Genomic DNA, 22,153 nt, shown 5'->3' on the forward strand with positions numbered 1-22,153 from the left:
AGGATGACTACCTACTGGGAGGGTAGCCACACTGAAGACTACAGACTGGACATCTAAAACCACCGAGAAAGAGGTGAAGATGACCCACTCCACTAACAGATTACAAAGCACACCAGCACGACTTTACTCACTCTGCAGATTCACAATCTCACAAACCAATGGCTTTCAGTGACAACAGGAAGCTTCTCCTGGTCACTACTTCAGGCTTATTTCCAGGTTCACAGACCCCATCCCCAAAAGTCTGTTTTCATTCAATAATCACCACGTTGCTTTTAAACTTAAAGAAAACCAGCATTACTTAAATGTCACCCTGGGCTTTTGAGCTATGCTTGGCCTAATGCAGATGCCTGAATGTGGGTATGTGCCTCAGCATTATTTCAGCAGAGGATGGTGCACAGTCCAGGTTACCACCATTAAGCCAACAGTGCTCCAGGCAGAAGTGGTTGGGCCAGAGGTGTCAGTCATTTGGCTGTCTCAGCAGTGCTGGGCCCAGAATACCCTCTCTGACTGTGCTAGGTAGACAACTGCTTTGAAATGAAGAATGATGGGTTTTCATTAAATACACTTTCAGTGAAATGTTATTTTCTTTTCAGTACAGGTTGAGTATCCTTTATCTGAAATGCTTAGGACCAGAAGTGTTTCAGATTTCTGATTTTTTAGGATTTTGGAATATTTGCATTACACTTACCAGTTGATCAATCCCAATCTAAAAATCCGAAATCTGCAATGCTCCATTGAGTATTTTCTTCAAGTGTCGTGTTGGCACTCAAGGTTTAATCATGTGTGGATTCTGGAGCAGTCTGGAGTTGGTATTTTCTGATTGGGGATGCTCAACCTGTACTTACTCGCCAAAGATGTGCCAGTGACACAGCAGCTCATCAAGATGGTGACCTCCTTAGAAACATGCTACAACACTTAAAATGTGCTTTCTTGTTAAATTCATTCCTTCATGCATACAAAAATAATTTACCAAGTGCTTCCTATGTGCGAGGCAGTGTATAAGGTACTAAGGATACAAAGATGACAAAAGGAACGAAGCCATTACTGGGATTCAGGGCACAGGCCCTGGAGTCAGAGAATCAGCAAACCCTAACCCTGCTGCTGCATCAAGTTCCATGACTTCCATGTGCCTTGTTCCTTTTATCCCTACAATGGGGACATAGTAGCTACCTTCTGGGTTCTTGTGAGGGACTATATGAAATCATGTGAGTCAAGTATCTAATAAACAGTAAGAGAGTCCCTGATGGCACAGACTTCCAATCTATTAGAGAAATAAACAAGTTTAACAAAAAATAGATTGTTCTAACCAGAGAGATGCAAGGAAAAAGTATTTGGGTGTATGATAATTTGAGAATAAAAGCACACCAAGTTGAATAATAATGGGTCACTGGATACACCCTCCAAGGGTGAAACTCACCTCTGTACTCAGTTTTCAAAGACAGCAACTCAGGAAGCAGCGCAATCCTGTGTTGCCAGACCAGCAGTGGTGTGGAAATGGGGTCCTGCCGCATGCCTCTCTAACTTCTGAGAGAACTGCCAGTACTGCCAAATGCTCAGAGAGACAGATATTCTAGCCTCATCTAACACTGCAGAAGTATGACATCTGGACTGGATAAATGTCATGAGGACACAAATGTTCCCTTACTCAGTGCTATACAGGGGAGAGCGCTCTGGAAGGGCAGTCAGTACTGCTTCGTTTCTTCACCTAACTAGAAGCAGGATTTTGGCAGGGTTTAGGGAAAGAGTCACATGATCAAGCTGTGCCATCTTCCCCAAGATTATATGTACTATGTGTGAAAAATGCAAACAGCATAAAATTCTGCCTTAACTGACAGAGCCACAAATGAGTCGAGTGAGAATGTGTGTGCGGATTGTGCGCAAAACCTACCACCACACGCAAGACGGAAACTGCAGGGTTTCCTCTCCCGGGTATGGTTCAGAGCTCAGGTAACTTGACCCAGTGCGACCACAATTTGTCTAAAAAGCTCTGAAATGTCATTCACTTGTTCTTTGCAAACAAGAAAGGAAGTATCAAAAGTTTATCAGTTTGCTAACTACAGTCCTCTGTTGCTAAAGTGGACAGCAGAGGAAACTGATAAATTAGGATGTGGTCAATTCTTTTAAGGAGAGGCAATTCTTTTAAGAGAGGCAATGCTTTCTCTTGATTTCCTAAGCACCACAGAATAATTCGCGTTTGCAACATTTGCAAAGCAATTTCACATTCGACAGTGATCTTCCAAAAATCTTGTAACTTATTAGAGAAGAGAGGACTGATTTATAGGGAGAATTTTTTTTTAAATGTAAATATTTTAAAATATTGGGCTTTGATGAAATCATTAAGAAGCCACAGGAGGCTGGGTATGGTGGCTCATGCCTATAATCTTAGCACTTTGGGAGGCCAAGGCAGGTGGATCGCTTGAGCTCAGGAGTACAAGACCAGACTGGGCAACGTGGTGAAAGCCTTGTCTACAAAAAATACAAAAACTAGCCATGTCTACAAACAATACAAAAAACGAGCCACGGTGGGTCACACCTTTAATCCTAGCACTTTGGGAGGACGAGGCAGGAGAATCACTTGAGCTTGGGAGGTCAAGGCTGCAGTGAGCCAAGATCATGCCATTGCACTCCAGCCTGGGAGACAAAGTGAGATGCCATCTCAAGAGAATAAAAAAAAAAAACTTGGGCACAGTGGTTCACGTCTGTAATCCCAACACTTTCGGAGGCCGAGGCAGGCGGATCACCTGAGGTCAGGAGTTTGAGACCAGCCTGGCCAACATGGCGAAACCCCGTCTCTACTAAAAATACAAAAGTTAGCCAGGTATGGTGGCACACATCTGTAACCCCAGCTACTCGGGAGGCTGAGGCAGGAGAATCAGTTGAACCCGGGAGGTGGAGGTTACAGTGAGCCGAGATAACACCACTGCACTCCAGCCTGCATGACAAGAGCAAAACTCCATCTCAAAAAAACCCAAACAAACCCAGAAAGCACATTAGTCCTCAGTTACAGAAATAAGAGGCAAATCATGAATCCTTAGTAAAATGAAATCTCAGAATCTATTTTTTAAATAAAAACCATCCTTGGCTGGACTAGAGAGGCCTCAAGAGAGTCCCATTTAATCATGTGGAAGTATTACTTCCTTCCTGTATTCAGTTTTTGAAAGAGTTAAAAAGAAAGAGCCCTGGCACAGTGGCTTATGCCTGTAGTCCCAGCACTTTGGGAGGCCGAGGCAGGCAGATCACTTCAGGTCAGGAGTTCAAGACCAACCTGGCCAACATGGTGAAACCCCATCTCTACTAAAAATACGAAAATTAGCCAGGCATGGTGGCGTGCTCCTGTAATCCCAGCTACTCAGGAGGCTGAGGCACGCGTATCTCTTGAACTGGGGAAGTGGAGGTTGCAGTGAGCCGAAATCACCCGTTGCATTCCAGCCTGGATGACAGGAGCAAAACTCCGTCTCAAAAAAAAAAAAAAAAGAAGTAGTCATCCAGTCACTCTTAATGTATTATGCTATAGTTTAAATGTCTGTCCCCTGCAAACCTCATGCTGAAATGTAATCCCCAATGATGGAGGTGGGGCCTACAGGAGGTGTTTGGGTCACAGGGGCAGATCCCTCATAAATGGCTTGCTGCTGTTGTGGTAGGTTCTCCTCTATTGGCTCCCACAAGAGCTGGTTGTTAAGAAGAGCCTGGCCCTGCCCTCCTCTCACCTGCCACACTGCTTCCTCTCACCATACACATGGGCTTCCCCTTCCCCCTTCCATCAAGAGTGGAAGCAGCCTGAGGCCCTCGCCAGAAGCAGATGCTGGCGTCACACTTCTTGAATAATCTGCAGAACCATGAGCCAAATAAATCCTTTTCCTTTGTAAATTATCCAACCTCAAGTACTCTTTTATAGCAACACAAACAGACTGAGTCATATTGTTAACAAAAATGAACGAGGATTCATTTGGCAAGAGCTTTTTTAGCAGTAAAGTAAAACTCAGCCAAATCCCTCTTTTACAATGCACTTTTCCCATTGAAAATAATTATTGCAACTGAATTTACCTCTCTTGGGAGGAGACATTCTAATCAGACTACCTCTTTACTAAAAATATACCTGAGTCATTTACACTGCTGTTCCTCTTGGCATAAGCACTCCGAAGCACCTGCTCATAAACCTGAGCACCGATTGTTCTCACGTTGTCCCGGATCAGAATGCCTTGAGCTTGCATCATGAAGAGGTAGGTGTTCACTGCAGAAAGCAAAAAGGGGAAAAAGAGGTGGATTTAGAAGCAATCATTTAAAAAAACATACCACATAGCTATGTTTTTTTTTTCTTTTTGGACTTTTAAAGCCTCCTTTAGTTCTTTTAAAACCCTCCACGACCATAACTCTATTTTCCATACCTTTCAGGACACCAACATCCTTTGGGTAGCTAGTAGAGTTTAGAGGAATTTCTGTCAATATCCAGCAGTTCTAGAAAAACCATCAACTTAAAAAAAATATATTCCATCTCTTCTCCAAATACCCAATCTGTATTCTAGCACTCTGATCATCAGAAAGACCTTTATGAATTAGTTAAACCTTTTTTTTTTTTTTAAAGGTTTCTGCTCTCTTTAAGTTCACCTTCTCAGAATTAGTTCATGGTTCTTCAAAGAGAAAGAAACCACTGACTCTCTGCCTGCTAGAAGCACTGAAGCCATGGTCTGAAGCCACGGTCTGGTCTTGGCAACCTTTTCAAAGGAGTAGACTGAGGCTCCAATCACTTACCCTTGGAAAGATTTGGAAAGAAAAAGGAGTAACAAAAGACTATTTGCAGTCCTCACTATCCACCCATCCCAGCCCAAAGTCCAAAGCAATAGGGAAAGAGCATAGTCCAAGGTCAATTAAAACATGCTCTTAACAAATCAGTGTTCAGATTAACCTGCCAATCTTGTCTTCTTTGGAAAGTGATCTCCACTTGGCATTTTCCTGAAGTCTCTCTATGATTCAAAACTAGAAGCTCACAAACACATCAAAATGTAATCCCTATATTCTACTTGCAAACTCCACTGCTATGCCATCTATTTTCAAGAAACAGTGAGATTGTAAAACATAGTTTCTTAACCAGTTACTCTAATTCCCTCAAATTGCCTTTGTCATTGTGAAAGGGGGATGTGTTACAGGGGTGGAACATTTACAAACTTTGTGGGTGGGTCTGGGGGTGGATTCATCTAACTGCTTGGCTAACCTCGGGACCAGGCCCCAGTGCCTCCTCCACACTCAATACATCTGGCCTTGGGATGTGGATTCTAGCTCTTTGACAAGACACTTGGCTGACATTATGTTTCATCACTATTAAAGCAGTATCCTGTACATAATGCGCAGCAAACAATGACTGAATGGAATAATGGACAAAGCTTAGAAGTCACTGTATTTCAAGTTAGTGCTTTTGGTGCTTTGTACTGGGAATGACAGAGGTGGGGTGGGTTAGCATAATGTCAAAAACCCCACGTGGCCAACATTAAATAGGGACATTGAAATCTTTCAAAAGATTTCAAATCATCTCTTAAGGTATATCCCAAGCCATAAAATAATAAGCAAAAAGGACCAGTGTTCAGAATGCTTTCCAAAATGAGGTAGCAGTTTCAAATGCGGCCTTGCATTGATTGGGAGACAGCCCTATGCTTAACTTCTGGCACCGTCGGAGAATAGATCAGATATTGTGTTTACTCTCTAGTAGCTAGGAAAGATTTTAAGGAAAAAAAGACAGCTTCCAATTATTAAAAAAAAGTGTAACTGTGTGAAGTCTCTGAAAGCAGGAGTAACACCGCATTCTCTATTTCCAGCAGATAGCACACTGCCAGTCGCAGTAGGGGGGCAGTCCACAAATACTTGTTAAACCTAAGACTTAAACTTCATCTAATATCACATTTCTAATTCAGTCCTGTGTTGTTGTTGTTTTTTTAATCACTTGGGCTGTACAGTATGTTCCCACTGACCTGAAATCTTCCTTTCATCCCAACATATTACTAAACCAGTTGTCTTATTGAAAATTTTGTGTAAAGCTTTTATTTATTGTATTTATTGTATTTATTGAAAATCTTGTGTAAAGCTTATAGTTAGGTGCCGCCAATAATTCACTACCGCCTTTCCTCTGCACTGCAAAGGACGCAGTTGCTTAGCTCCTCCTTTAAACACTCTCCCTTTCTTAGCTTTGCATCCCAAATGGAAGATTCCTCTAGGGCCGTCATTCTCTAATGTTTCCCACCCATCCCCCAGAGTGCTTTTAAGAAGCCTGTTTCCTAGGTCCCACTACCCAGACTGATGCAGCTGGTCTGAGTGGGGCCCGTGAATGTGCACTTGTAACAAGCTCACAGGTGATAAATGGTGCTGGACTAAGGACCACACTTCTATAACCACTGCTCTAGGGAACTCTGGCCACATAATAAATGTAAGCAACATTTATTGAGCACTTAATTACATAATTCCTTATCGCATTTAATCCTCATAATTATCCTAAGAGGCAAGTAATACTATCCAATTTACAAACAACTTCTAGGCTTCAGTTTCTCCAAGTATCTTCACAAAGGTCAACTGAGAGCACTAGGATTTGAACCAGGTGTGTCTGTGCTCTTAACCACTAAGCTTTATACCTCGCTCATCCATGTTCTAGCCACAACCTCTCTCTGAAAGATTTCAAGCACCCACATGGCTTAAATGCTTACTCTTAAGGAGATAGCTCTCACATCTTCATCTCCTGCACAAAGCTGCCAGATGGATCTTTCTTGACCTTTCTTAATTACAGATTTATCCACACTGTTCCTGCTCAAAAGTCTTTTACGTCTCTTGCCTTTATCCCTGAGCTGCTGCTACAGCAAGGGGTCTATTCTTTCTGCCCTGCAAATCCCATTAATCCTTCAAACCCCAGTTCACAGACCTCTTGAGGAAGCTTTCAGTACCGTGTCAGTCTCCCTCCTTCTCCAGTTTCTGTGATGGTCTATTACAGACTATCAAAACTTGGATTTGTTTCCATGTTGACTTAATTCACTAACAACTGTCTCGTGTTAGTCTCATCGTTCAACTAATAAATTAACGTAAACCACATAGTATTTTTTTTTCTAATTATCGAAAGGAACTAGCACAATGCTAAAAAAATAAAAACTGAGGGAGTAAAGATTGCCAAACAAAAGGAAATAATCACAAATCCACAACTTGGGATTGGACGGGATTTTAAGGAACACTCGCCAATATCATCGAATGCTTCCCACTACTGGGGAACTATGACCTCCAAGAACACAGAGTTAACAGGGAAAATATAGCCATCAGCAAAGAAAACCTACTTTGGTTGGGTACAAAATGTTTCCCAGTCACTTGTTTTTTCTTTTTTCTTTCTTTTTTTTTTTTGAGACAGAGTCTCACTCTGTTGTCCAGGCTGGAGTGCAGCAGCGCAGTCTTGGCTCACTGCACCTCCACCTCCCAGGTTCAAGTGATTCTCATACTTCAGCCTCCCAAGTAGCTGGGACTACTACAGGTGCATGCCACCATGCCCGGCTAATTTTTGTATTTTTCATAGAGACGGGGTTTCAGCATGTTGGCCAGGCTGGCCCAGTCACTTTCGCCCATTGGTTCTCTCTCAACCTTCCCTAGACACCCTCTCCCACTCAGGCCCCTTTTATGTGTGCCCCTCCCATATCACAACTTCACACAACTTCACATCTTCATCATCACAACTTCATCATCACAACCTCACTCCCCATCCAGGCTGCGCTCTCTGCATACTGGCCCAGTTGTCTACACTTGACAAAGAGTTGTGACCACACTAACAGAGTTGTCCAGATGCAATAGGATGAGCCTAGAAACACACAAACCACCAGCAGCCCTATTTCATCTGTTACCAAAGATCTGTAAAAGCAAGCCCCTTTTTGGAGATTCACAATGCACAATAACTCAAGGCCCAGAAATTCCAAGAGAGACGTTTAGTTATTTAGCCTGCCATTACCCAAACCAGAACAACAAGTGAGTCTCTGCAGAACTTACTTTGGGAAATTCAGTTTTGGATATTTCTATGAATAGACTTTTTAAACGTCCATTACATGGTTAGGTAATCAATCAATCAATCAATCTTTGCTGAATGTTGTTGGTAAACAGCAGTCACATCCTATTACTAATTCATATCAAGCTTGCTAGAGGCAAAATCCCCTTAATCTTTTTAGAGATGCTAAATTGCCCTTCTCCTGTGCAATGCTCATGGAGTTGGTTATACAAATCAAACTGTAGGACCTTTCAGGTGTCTCTATTAAAAGTCTTGTTACTGGCTGGGTGCAGTGGCTCACACCTGTAATCCCAGCACTTTGGGAGGCGGAGTCAAGAGGATCACTTGAGGCCAGGAGTTCAAGACCAGCTGGACAATACAGCAAAATCCCGTTTCTACAAAAATAGATTTTAAAAATACTAGCCGAGTGTGGTAGTGTGCACCTGTAGTCCCAGCTACTCACTCAGGAGATCAAGGCTGCAGTGAACCATGATTGTGCCACTGCACTCCAGCCTGGGCGACAGTGAGATGCTGTCTGGTTAACAACAACAAAAAAAGCAGTCTTGTTAATAAACTTAGGCCATGGCTCTGGCCTAAACTAGGAAGTACATATGCATACACATGTTGCTTTCAATCTAAATTATCTCATTCAAAATTCACATCTCTGTGAAGTAGATATCATCTTGAGTGTTTATTTTAGATTAGGAAGTCAAGTCCTCCAGGGGGTAATTTGTCCAAGGTCATATGGTTAGTGAAATCAAAACCAGAGAGGTGAACTGAGTTGCTGCATACATTTTGATGAGCTTTACTTTGTTTTTTTCTTTTTGTTTTTTTGGAGATGGAGTCTCCCTCTGTCGCCCAGGCTGGAGTGCAGTGGCGCATCTCGGCTCACTACCATCTCCGCTTCCCAGGTTTAAGCGATTCTTCTGCCTCAGCCTCCTGAGTAGCCGGGATTACAGGCACCCGCCATCATGCCCAGCTAATTTTTTGTATTTTGGTAGAGATGGGGTTTCACCATGTTGGCCAGACTGGTCTTGAACTCCTGACCTCAGGTGATCCGCCTGCCTTGGCCTCCCAAAGTGTTGAGATTACAGACATGAGCCACCGCACCCAGCTAACTTTGAAAATTCTGAAAGCAGTACTTTCTAATAATATGGTCCTGAGCAACAGTGGCTGAATCACAGTTTAAAAAAACAATTTTAAGTTGATGTGCAGTGGTTAAATCCTCCAGTTTCAACGAGTCTCTACTGAGCACCTCCTTTACTGTGTGCTTTTTAGGCACCGTACGAGGGCACTGGAGGCCAAGTATGCATAAGGCAACGCTGAATAGATGAGTAATGTATAGACAAAATTCAACAAATTACAATGCAGTGTGGTAAATGTGACGACAACATTTAACACAAATTCACACTTACTAATAATTTGTTTTACACTTTCATGAGACAATGTAATTATTATCCGGCCTCAGTATCTAAGAGGAGGGATCTCTTATATATAACCATAATTCAGTTGAGAAAAATAAGCCCCATTCAGGTCTACACAATTAGAAATTTCCATCCAGATGCCAGTGTTAGCAGCCTTGGGCCATGGCTTAACTGGACAGTTTCCGGCGGGGGGGGAAAGGACTGGGTTTCCTGCCCTTCAGCCACCTCTTGGCCACACAACGGTGCCTTTCTTCCTCTCTGCTTCTGATTCTAACAGGAAAACCTCCTCCTTTCTCACTGATCCTTAATGTTTGCTGCGGTTGGGTTGGTAAGCTAAAAGAGGGCTCAGAACCAGAAAAGAAACCATTCCCTTCCTGACCACTTTTTACAATCTGTGTCTCACCCCCGACATATGCAAACATACAACACACACACTCACACTCGAACACCAATCACCCTCCTCTGCTTTGGTTTTCTACTTAACGTACTACATATTTTAAAATTTATCTTGTCTCCCATAAGAATGTGAGCTCCATTAGGGCAAGGCTGTTGCCTACTTCCTTTAATGTTCTTCCAGTGGCTAGAACGGTGTATCGGGAACACAGGGGATGCATAATATCTGAATTTAAAAAATAATAATAATAAGTTGAGACAATATAGAGTTTTCTGAACTCAGCTGTGCTCCAGGAGGCATGGAGATGGATTTCAAGCCCTTCTCTTTATTTTGCATTAGCCCCCTCCTCCTTTCTGAGCGGAATCCAAAATACTGTAAGTTAACCAGTTTCACTGCACTAACCTGTTCCTAAGAAAAGCTCAGTAACTCCTTTCCACCAATTGAGCAGCACTGCCAAAAAGATTAGCTTTCCCCCCAAAATGCTCTGTTACTCTCATGCCTCATAAAGCTTTTAAAAACATGTTCCATACTATAATGCACAAGTTTATTCAAAATCTTGTGCAATAATATTTGTAGTAGAAAATCACTGGGGAAAAAAGCCTAAATGACCAACCAAAGGAGACTGGTTGAATACATTTTTATACTCACTCCCATAGATGAGTACCATGAGACCATAAAAAAGAATGAGAAAACATTTGTTATAGTCCAAAATTAAAAAGAACTCAGAAGAGATTAAATATTTGTAGCCTATTCCAATTTTGGAATACTATACAGCAACAGGAATAAATAAACTAGAACTGCATGCATCCACGTGAATGAATCTCTCACACTTTATGTGACACAAAGAAGCCAGACACAAAAGAACACATGTGGTATGATTCCATGTAGATAAAATACAAAAACAGGCACAGCTAATCTACAACATAAAAGTCAGGTGAATGGCTACCCTGGAGTGCAGGAGAGTTGAAGGTGGCTTCTGATCATCTTATTTCTTAACCTGGATGCTGGTTATTCAGATATATTCATTTTCTAAACATTCACCAAGCTTTTTGCTTACATGTACACATTTTAATGTTATATGTCAACAAAATTTAGCTCCCCCAAAAATAAGGTGAGCAAAACCCATGAACTGACTTCCAAGACATATTATGCTACTTAATAAAGGGAAATGGATATGCACTCACATATTTTTACAAAAAAAAACATAGGAAGAGTAAACCAGAAACTAATAAAAATGTAGGCGTAGGACTGAGGCCTGAGTACACCTTTTATATTTTGGACATTTACGTATTAAAAAAATTATCTAGCTGGGCATGGTGGCACACACCTATGGTCCCCGCTACTTGGGAGGCTGAAGTAGGAGGTTGGCTTGAGCCCAGGAGTTTAAGTCCAGCCAGAGCAACATAGTGAGAATTCATCTCAAGAAAAAAAAAAAAATATATATATATATATATATATACACACACACACATATATATGAAAAATGGGCAAACCCTAAAACTAAATACAAACACAAACAAATAATTCTAATAATACATCGTACTGAAAACACAACCAACAGAAAAGTAGTCCGATACATTCTTTGAGAGACATACTGTAAGGACAAAAAGAACCGTAAAGAATCTGGAACTCTGTTTAGCAGGTCTGTTGATTACAGTCATATTTGGGTCATAATCATGACACGGAAATCAACGGATGCTAAAACCCTCAGGTGAAAGGGTTGTTGAAGAGAATAGTCAAAACACATATTCAATGCACCACCCCAGAAATTACATGTTGATTACAACTGACATTTGCAATTTTGCTGCATAAGAGGAAGATCTAGCAGGTCATCCCTTTACTAAATGTCTCAACTCAGCAACCCCAATATTAGAACAACCTACAGTTCCAGGCTCCTAATGCAATGTAAGATATTTACTTCCTATATAATATTCTTGCTAATCTACTGAAGAGAAAACAAGAAGATAAATCTAGAATATGGGATATTCTTTTTTTTTTTTTTCTTAAGAGTTGGGATCTCACTCTGTCACCCAAGTTGGAGTACAGTGGCATAATCATGGCTCACTGAAGCCTCCAACTCCTGGGCTCAAGTGATCCTTCCAACTCAGCCTCAGGAGGAGCTGGGACCACAGTGGAATGCCCCCACACACATAGCTAACATTTATATTTTTTTAGAGATGAGGTCTCCAAATAAACACACACACACACACACACACACACACACACACACACACTTTAGATTCTTCAGGCTGAAAGAACATAGGATATTCTACAAAATAACCGATCTGGACCAAAAAAAAGCAGGGGCTATTCTAGATTAGAGACATAACTAAACGCAATACATGAACTTTGACTAAATTCTGAATAGAAAAATCAGAGTGCTAAAATAGATATTTTTGAGACAAGTGAGAAAAATTAAACATGGAATGTATATCAGATATTACTAAATGTTAAGCTTAAGTGTAATCATAGTGCCGTGATTATGCAGAATGCGCTTATTCTCAGGAGATGTATATTGAAGTATTTAGAGGTTTAGCATCATGACGTCTACAACTTTACTTTCAAATGTTTCTGAAAAAAATGTGTGCATATGCACATATGCATGTATGAGCTTATGTATGCATATAAAAAGTTAAAGCAAATGTGACAAAATGCTACCAACTGGTGAACTCAGGTGTAGAGCATATATTTATTGTACTATTTTCTCAATGTCTCTACAGATTTGCAATTTTTTTCCAAAAGAAAAATAAAAAGGTGTTAATTAATGTGTTGCAACTGCCAGGTTAAGTGGGTTACTGTTCTGCTGGACTTCAAGCTTTCTCCAAAAGGGGAAAAGTAAAGTGGCCACTTACTCTCCAGGAGTGGCCAAGTTCCCAACTTTATTTAATGAAGAAACAGAGCTGGGCACAGTGGCTCATGCCTGTAATCCCAGCAGTTTGGGAGGCCTAAGCAGGAGGATCACTTGAGGCTAGGAGTTTGAGAACAGCCTGGGCTGTTCCTAGTGAGGCTCTGTCTCTACAAAAAAATTTAAAAATCAGCTGGGCATGATGGCGTACTCCCAAGCTACTTGGGAGGCTAAGGTAGAAGAATCCTTCGAGCTCAGGAGTCTGAGCTGCAGTGAGTTATGATCATGCCACTGCACTCCAGCCTGGGTAACAGAGCAAGACCCTGTCTCTCAAAAAGGGGGGGTGGGGGGTAGTAATAATAATAATAATAATAATGAAGAAACATCAAGTCCTAAGGACTTTTTACACTTCTATAAAACACCAGCCACAAAGAGATGATGAATTCTTTTATAAATGTTACAAACTGTAATTCAGACATACATTCATTCAACACTCATTATATACATACGATGTTCCAGGACTGCCCTATACTCTAGAGATAAAGGGATATAAATAAGACACAGTCCCTGCCATCACCTTGCATTGGAAGAATAGTCACGTTTGTTCAGGGGTACAGGAGAGTGGCTACTAGATCATACTGGGAGCAGGGGCCAGGAAAATACTCTCAGAAGAGGTAATTCTAGAATATGGTCCTGAAAGAAGAGCACTGAAGCAGGAGAGGGAGCAGCATGAATGAAAACAAAGAGCCATCCAGGGGGAAATACATCTGAGGCGTCAAAGAAGTTTCATATGGCTGGAGCGAAGGTTACATATGGCAAGAACATGAGAGGAGAGGCTAGAAAAATGGGGGGAGCAAGAGCGAAAGGGCTTCACGCACTATACTCGGGGTCTGAACTTGATTCTGGAAGCCACGACATTGCAGAAATGGTCCAGGATTGGATTTCCAGTGGGCCAATGAGTAGGTATCAATCGGAACAAGTAAATCTACCCTACTCAAAATTCCTGGCTCCAGATTAAGGACTGAACTTTTTAGTATCCACGTCTAAATTCTTAGATGAACTAAATAAGATTCTGTGTGTAGAATCCCCCAGGTGGTTAATAAAAGTTGGGAGCCTGAATCTTAGCAAAGACTGTACTTTCTACATGGAGCAATGCAGAGGAACACCACATCTCCATGGCATGTAGAGTGGAGGGAAAATGTCAAGATATAAAGCCAGACACAACTGACCAGAGCCAGAAAGAATGACACTCAGCAAAGGTGCTGCTTGGTGCTCAGGGGGGTCTGTTAGACTGGGTTTTCTTTCTCTGAATTTACTCACATCATCATCCCACTATAAAATGTGGGATTTATAACAGAGTCAAATAAATTCCAGAAAAACACTGGAGCCAATCTATGGATCAGAGGTTCTACCTCTTTAGCATGTCCATGCTTTTGACATAAAGAACAGGGAAAAGGGAAGAGAATCTAAAGAGAAGAGAAGCAGAAAATGAATAAATAGAACAGGAGGCTGCCTCTCACGCTCATGTTTGCTAGTGCTCTCTCCTTCCCCCATATACAAAATACACAGATAAGACACAATAAAAATTAAGGAAAAACAAAATGTGCCAAAGGAATGTTGAAGTTTGATTTCTGCCATGCTAGAGTATCTGCAAAACCTGCATTATCTTTTTAGACCAATATTTTGTGGAAAAAGCACAACCTGAAAAATAATTGAACCTCACCCCCAAACAAGCAGATGAACAGTGTTCACTGCTCTGCACAACAGGTAAAGAAAGAATCTGCTTATTCTGCTTATAAAGAGATGGATTTCTATACAACGAATAATGCATTTATTGAGTCCTTATGTGCCAGCACCTTTCCAAATGCCTGTGTTTTATCTCATTTCATCCTCACAATAACTGAGAGGCAGGTTGTTACCATCAATTTAGAGATGAAAAAACTCAGGTCTGAATACGCAATCTGACCATGTGGAGCCAAGATTTCACAGCAGGCTTTGTCTCCAGAGTCCAGATTTTTAACAAACATGCTCTACTGCCTCTCAGATGCTCAATCCCCTGAATCCACAGCTGCTATGCTGCCCACACTTTGTTTGATTCCTTTTACTTGGATCTTTTTGAAGTGTTTTTTTTTGGCTTGTGTTGTTGTTGTTTTTTTTGAGACGGAGTCTCACTGTCGCCCAGGCTGGAGTGCAGTGGCGCCATCTCGGCTCACTGCAGGCTCCGCCCCCCGGGGTTCACGCCATTCTCTTGCCTCAGCCTCCCGAGTAGCTGGGACTACAGGCGCCTGCCACCTCGCCCGGCTAATTTTTTTTGTATTTTTAGTAGAGACGGGGTTTCACCGTGTCAGCCAGGATGGTCTCGATCTCCTGACCTCATGATCCGCCCGCCTTGGCCTCCCAAAGTGCTGGGATTACAGGCGTGAGCCACCGCACCCGGCCTGTTGTTGCTGTTTTTGACAGGGTCTTGCTCTGTCACTCAGGCTGGAGTGCAGTGGCACGATCATGGCTCACTGCAGTCTTAACCTCCCTGGCTCAAGCAATCCTCACACTTTGGCCTCCCAAAGTGCTGGGATTATAGGTGTGAGCCACCCCGCATGGCCAATATTACCTGGATCTTTACTGTCAACATGTCATGTATTTCAGGCTTCCAATATTCCACTTCAGGAGTGGGTGTCAATACTCACACTATAATGCATCTCCCAAATTTTATAAATTTGAAGCTGTAATGTGAATCATGAATTTTTCCATTTTATATCTGCTTAAAATGCTGGATACTCATACTATGCATTGGAAGACATTAACATACATTTAAGAGAGAAATACAGCTTTTTTAAGATACAAGGAATTTTTGGCAGCAAAATTTACACCCATTGTCTTATCTATTTAAATATTTTGGAGCAACTGTGTGACAATTTTCATACAAAAAGTGTTTAAAGAGAACTGGGAGGAGGGGGGACACATACACACATTAACAAAGTAAATAATCCAAAAAAATATTTTGGGGGAAAAAATTGATTTGAGGAATCTTTTGCTTTCCTAATCCTTCTCATTTAAGGCGGAAAAATCATGAAGTCATTCATAGGTTTCATTTTTCACCCTAATTACTATTCCTAGCTATTAAAAAAATCCAAGTGGTAAAAATTAACAGCTATGAAGTACCCTATAAACATTTCCACTGACCTATTAGTCTACCATCTGTTAAATTATTAAACTGTACCTAACATTAGACATGAAAATGCTGTCTAAACAGATATTAGATAGCTGGGTAGCCTATGGTAAGTACTTTACTGATCTAAGCTTCAGCTTTGCTTCCCCCAAAATTCTTAATAGCATGACCAGTTATCAACCCTCAGAAGTACCAATATCCACATGCACAGCCACATAACCTCAGTATAAGCTTGGGTGGGAGAAAACTGTAAATTACCTTGCTGGTTCTATTGGCACTGAACACATACACTTATCAAAACAACCCTGCGGAGAATGGGTGGGGGTGGGGGGGGGCGTCAAGGTATGACAGATGTTGCTGATGGGAATGTGCTAGAGGCACAAGACCAGCACTGCCACACTCCTCTCTGGAACTGAAACCAGAACAAAGGCTCTGCTCCCCTCACGTCCGCACCTCCTCGTCCTGATCTCGGTCCGTCACCCCCCCACCCCCCAACTCCACCAACCAATCCCTGTCCCTGAATTGCCTTGTGGTTCCGGCCTCCCGCCCCCACTGACACCTCCTCTGTATGAACGTGCTTTTGTGACACCTGCTCATACTAAGCTTTTTTTTTTTTTTTTTTATACAGTGTCTCTTCCTGTCACCCAGGCTGGATTGCAGTGGCACAAACATGGCTCACTGCAGCCTCAACTTCCTTGGCTCAAGCAATCCTCCTGCCTCAGCCTACTGTGTAGCTGGAACCACAGGCGTACACCACCACACCTGGTGAATTTTTTTATTTTTGTAGAGGTAGAATCTCACTTTGTTGCCCAGGCTGGTCTCAAACTCCTGGGCTCAAGCAATCCTCCTGCCTCAGCCTCCCAAACTGCTGGGATTACATGTTAGAGCCATCATGCCCAGCCAATACTAAGCTTTAGTGTCCCTTTCCTAGCTTTTCCTCGTATCATCCTGCCCCCAAGATTAGAACTGCCTACACCTATCTTTGGGCTCTTTCTCAACTGATACTCCAACTTCTATCCATGACCTCTACAAATTTGAGTATGTCTCTCTCTTCCAACAGGCTGTAAGCTCCTTAAGAGTACAGATAGACTGGATTAAGAAAATGTGGCACATATACACCATGGAATACTATGCAACCATAAAAAATGATGAGTTCATGTCCCTTGTAGGGACATGGATGAAATTGGAAATCATCATTCTCAGCAAGCTATCGCAAGGACAAAAAACCAAACACCGCATGTTCTCACTCATAGATGGGAATTGAACAATAAGAACACATGGACACAGGAAGGGGAACATCACACTCTGGGGACTGTTGTGGGGTGGGGGGAGGGGGGAGGGATAGCATTAGGAGATATACCTAGTGCTAAATGACGAGTTAATGGGTACAGCACACCAGCATGGCACATGTATACATATGTAACTAAACTGCACATTATGCACATGTACCCTAAAACTTAAAGTATAATAATAATTAAAAAAAAAAAAAAGAGTAAAGACAGTCTTATTCTTTTCTTCATCAACTTCTGATGAATAGTAGGCATTCAGCTATTTATTAAAGAATTACATAGGCCAGGTGTGATTGCTCACACCTGTAATCCCAGCACTTTGGGAGGCTGAGGCAGGTGGATCACCTGAGGTCAGGAGTTCGCAACCAACCTGACCAACATGGAGAAACCCCGTCTCTACTAAAAATACAAAATCAACTGAGCATGGTGGTGCATGCCTGTAATCCCAGTTACTCGGGAGGCTGAGGAAGGAGAATCACTTGAACCTGGGACGCGGACGTTGCAGTGAGCTGAGATCGCACCATTGCACTCCAGCCTGGGCAACAAGAGCGAAACTCCATCTCAAAAAAAAAAAAGAATTATAGCTTGGCACACAGATGCCGTGATGGCCGGAGGAGTTGCCTTGCTTTTTTAAGGTAGAAGTATACTGGTTTTTCTGCAATCACAAAAGAAAAAGTCTGTAAGCCAGAAAAGGTCACAGTGAAACGGATACTTCACCAACTGTGCTGGTGTTCGTGCAGACTGGTATAACCCTTTGGGAAAACTATTTGCAAATTCAACAATAGCCATAAAAATGCTCATACCTTCTGAGCTAGCAAAGTATCCTAAATATGAGGCTATTCTATGCACAAAGTTTTTAATTACATTATTTCTAAAAGCAAAATCTTGGGAAACAACTCAAAATCAACAATAAAAGCCAACCAGCAGCTCTCAGTGCTGCTCTGCCTATGGAGTACCCACTGTTTCTTTTCTTCTCTAATAAACTTGCTTTCACTTACTAAAATAACAGCACATAAACTGTGACACAAAACTTGATGGAATCTTACACATCTTTAAAAGTGAAAACTATGCAACCTTATCACCATACACCTTATGTATAATATTTAGCATAGACTATCACATTTTTAACAACATGAAAAAAGTTCTGCTATATCATGACAACTATTGCTAAGGAATAAGAACATGTATCAGGCTAAAAAAGACTTGAGGCAAATTTACCAACCTGCTTTGCTGTTAGGGAGTTAACAGTGATGTGAGATGACTTTTTTTCCTTCTGTTTTACCAATGTTCTTTACAACAGTAATGATTTATTTTTTTGAGACAGGGTCTTACTATGTTGCCCAGGCTGGTCTCGAATTCCTGAGCTCAAGAGATCTTCATGCCTTAGCTCCCAAGCAGCTGGGACTACAGGCATGCATCATGGTGTCTGATTGAGTGAGGGTTTAAAAGAATGCAATTCTATAGCAAAAAGTTGAATTTCTTCAACACTGAACTGCTATCTGCCTACAACTAAGTTTCTTCTAACCCTTTGCAAACATGTAACGTAAAATTTTAAGTTGACACTACAAACTGCTTGTCTAAATGAGTTAAAAGACTGATACGTGTTCTACCAAAGCCTCACCAACATTCAGAGGCTTTGGTGGAACAGGTATCCCATACCTTGTTGATGGAAAAAAATTGATATAACCTCTAGAGAGGTTGGCAATACAGATCAAAGTGAAATGTTCATACTCTAACCCAGTAGTTCCTACTTTCAGGTATTCATCCTAAAGAAATAATTGGATAAATAACAAATGTGTTCAATACTGTTTATCTCAGTGCTACTTATAAAAGCAAAACTCCAACTATCTATGCACCAAAAGGGTCTGCAAAAAAAATTATGGCAAAATCAGACCATGACTAACTCAGCTATCACTGAAATAATGATTATTGTTTTAGAAGTACTCACTATTTAAAAATCATACCGTGCAGGCCAGGCACGGTGGCTCATGCCTATAATCCCAGCACTTTGGGAGGCCAAGGTGGGAGGATCACCTGAGGTCAGGAGTTCAAGACCAGCCTGGTCAACATGGCGAAACCTCATCTCTACAAAAAATACAAAAATTAACCGGGTGTGGTGGTGCGTGCCTGTAACCCCAGCTACTCAAGAGGCTGAGGTGGGAGGATCACTTGAACTTGGGAAGCAGAGGTTGTGGTGAGTTGAAATCATGCCACTACACTCCAGCCTGAGTGACAGAGTGAGACTCTGTCTCAAAAAATAATAATTGTCTGAGATTATGTCTGCATTTGTGCTAAATAATTTTATTTAATTACTGCTAGGAGCAGTAATAAAAGCAGAGATGAAGCTATTGATTGAAGACTGTATATACATTGTATATATACTACATATAGTATATCATATTTGTGTTAAAGACACAAAGGAAAATATAAGCCTAGAACAGTTTTAGAAATTACTTATCCAGGTGTTCAGTGTTTTATCTCTGTGTGGCAGAATTACAGGTCATCTGTGTTGTCTTTTCTTTGTTACAATGCAACATTTCCATGAACATCAGAACCCTGTAAGATAAGGAGGTTCTCTGTTCCACTAGTGAAAAACTGCAGTAACCAAATCTGTTTAAATCAACTGACCCAAAATTTCAAAGTTTCCAAAGTTACTGAGAACCCCTTTTCACACAGCATCTACTTTATGAGCACACTTTAGGAATGCTGTCTTTGGGCAGGGTCTTTTTCTTTTCATTTTTTTAAAAACAATAATCAATACATTTTTGTATGGGGTGGGGGGAAGCACAAAAACACAACCTTCTGCCTTAGTAAGAGTTTCCTCCCCTCTTCATTGCTCCAGACCCTAATAATTCCCCTAATCTCAAACTGTTATTCCACTCCCAAATTATCCTACCCCAAATGATTCATAATGATCCTAAAGCTCTTGGTGCTTCCAGCTTTAACTTCATCAAGCAAGTTTCCTCTATCTAGCCTACCATCCAAACATATTCTTCCACACACTGTTCTTTGGTCTCCCTCCTGATTCTTTTTGGAAAGATTATTCTTCATGTCCTATGGGGATAATATATTTTAATCACATTATTGTTAGCCTGGAAGTTTGTAACAGACTAATGGGTTATCTACTCGTTGGGAATTTAAGTGCTTCCAAGAAGGCAGCATTCCAACTGGTATTAACACCCAAACTGTCAAACATAGGAAATCAGAGCCATGCTTTCCATAAAAAGGCAAAAGATGCCAGAGAAAGCACTTGAAAAATTCTAGCCTCTAAGGCACACACACTTAGCAAAACAAAGTCTTTCCTTAACACCTTGCGGGTAATGAAACCCTTCCTCTCCTCCAGATGGCTTGTCTTTTGCATATATCAACTTGTAGTCCTAGAAACGGGTTCTCTGGGCCATGCAGAATGCTGGATTATTTTTCTGTCATCTATTATGACAGACAGACTGTGTCACTTGATCAGACATAAACTTTTCTTTCTTTAGCTAAGTAATGTTCACATTTTAAAGCAATTCAAGACCCAAGTCCACAGAAACTGAAGGGCCAACCTACTCTACAAAGGCACGTTGGAAGAGCATGATTGATGGAAACTTGTAAGGAGTCAGGCAAGGTGGCTCACACCTATAATCCAAGCCCTTTGAGAAGCCAAGGTGGGTGGCTTGGCCTCGACCTCCCCAAGGGCTTGGATTTAAAAAAGAAAACAAACCAGAAAAAAACAAACAAAAAACAAATCTTGTAAGGCTACACTTTGGAAAGAAAATTAAAAACGAATTCTTCCCACAGATCGCATAACTGCAAAGGGGGAAACGTGCATTTACAACGAAGAGATCAGACAGGTACCACTTAACCAAGTGCCCAAACTGGGTATCACCAACTAGAACAAACTAAGATTACCTTCTGAGTATTCTTGCCAAAAACTTTTAATTTAAATCAAATCAAGCTCTTAGACTTATCTTCTGGTTTACAAAAATACAGCGGATTGGCCAGGTGCAGTGGCTCACACCTGTAATCCCAGCACTTTGGGAAGCTGAGGCAGGCGGATCACGAGGTCAGGAGTTCAAGACCAGCCTGGCCAACATGGTGAAACCCCATCTGTACTAAAAATACAAAAATTAGCTGGGTGGGGTGGTGGATGCCTGTAATCCCAGCTACTCAGGTGGCTGAGACAGGAGAATCGCTTGAACCCGGGAGGCAGAGATTGCAGCAAGCCGAGATCGTGCCACTGCACCCCACCCTGGGCGACACAGAGAGACTCCAACTCAAAAAAAAAAACACCCAGAAAACTAGGGAACACATCAAAGTGACACTAGGCAATTCCAGAATGTAGGACATGCAATAAAACTGGCCTGAACTCTTTCTCAAAGAGTTACTACAATGAGCAGTGGATGGGGTGAGAAAGCTACTAAAGACTAACAGACATAACCAAATGTAATATGTTATTTTGGGGATGGGGGCAGCTACAAATAACATTCTGAGCACCACTGGATGAGGACTAGATATCAGAAAGTATTATGATCACTTCTCAGCCTTTTGGCTAAGATCAAGTATTGAAAAGATTATGAAAGTACTGTTAATTTTCTTAGATGCAATAATAGTACTTTGATTAAACAGGAGAATATCATTTTTTAAAGAGATGTGTGCTGAAGTATTTAAAGGTTAACTGCCTGGATAATTATCAACAATTTAACACGGCTCAGCGGAGAAAGCAGAGCCACAGTTCAAACAAAAAAAGCAAAATAGTGGTAACTGTTGACTCCAGATGGAAGATAATGCTTTTATTGTGTTATTCTTGCAACTTTTCTGTAAGTTTGAATTTTTTCATAATAAAAAGTTGTGGGGGCCAGGCGTAGTGGTTCACGCCTGTAATCCCACCACTTTGGGAGGCCGAGGTGGGCGGATCATGAGGTCAGGAGATTGAGACCATCCTGGCTAACACAGTGAAACCCCATCTCTACTAAAAATACAAAAAAAATTAGCCAGGTGTGGTGGCAGGTGCCTGTAGTCCCAGCTACTTGGGAGGCTGAGGCAGAGCTTGCAGTGAG

General features: G+C 41.5%; 1 protein-coding gene across 1 annotated transcript in view; it reads right to left on the bottom strand.

The window, feature by feature from the left end:
* The window catches only part of B4GALT5 (beta-1,4-galactosyltransferase 5), an 81,528-nt gene that overhangs the window by 19,563 nt on the left and 39,812 nt on the right, over positions 1 to 22,153 (bottom strand). Inside the window, exon 2 of the mRNA XM_054467184.2 lies at positions 4,097 to 4,231. Within this exon, the coding sequence (XP_054323159.1) occupies positions 4,097 to 4,231 (135 nt within the window). The remainder of the gene's footprint in view (positions 1 to 4,096; positions 4,232 to 22,153) is intronic.

Source organism: Pongo pygmaeus, chromosome 21, assembly GCF_028885625.2.
Source record: "Pongo pygmaeus isolate AG05252 chromosome 21, NHGRI_mPonPyg2-v2.0_pri, whole genome shotgun sequence".
Lineage (NCBI taxonomy): Eukaryota > Metazoa > Chordata > Mammalia > Primates > Hominidae > Pongo > Pongo pygmaeus.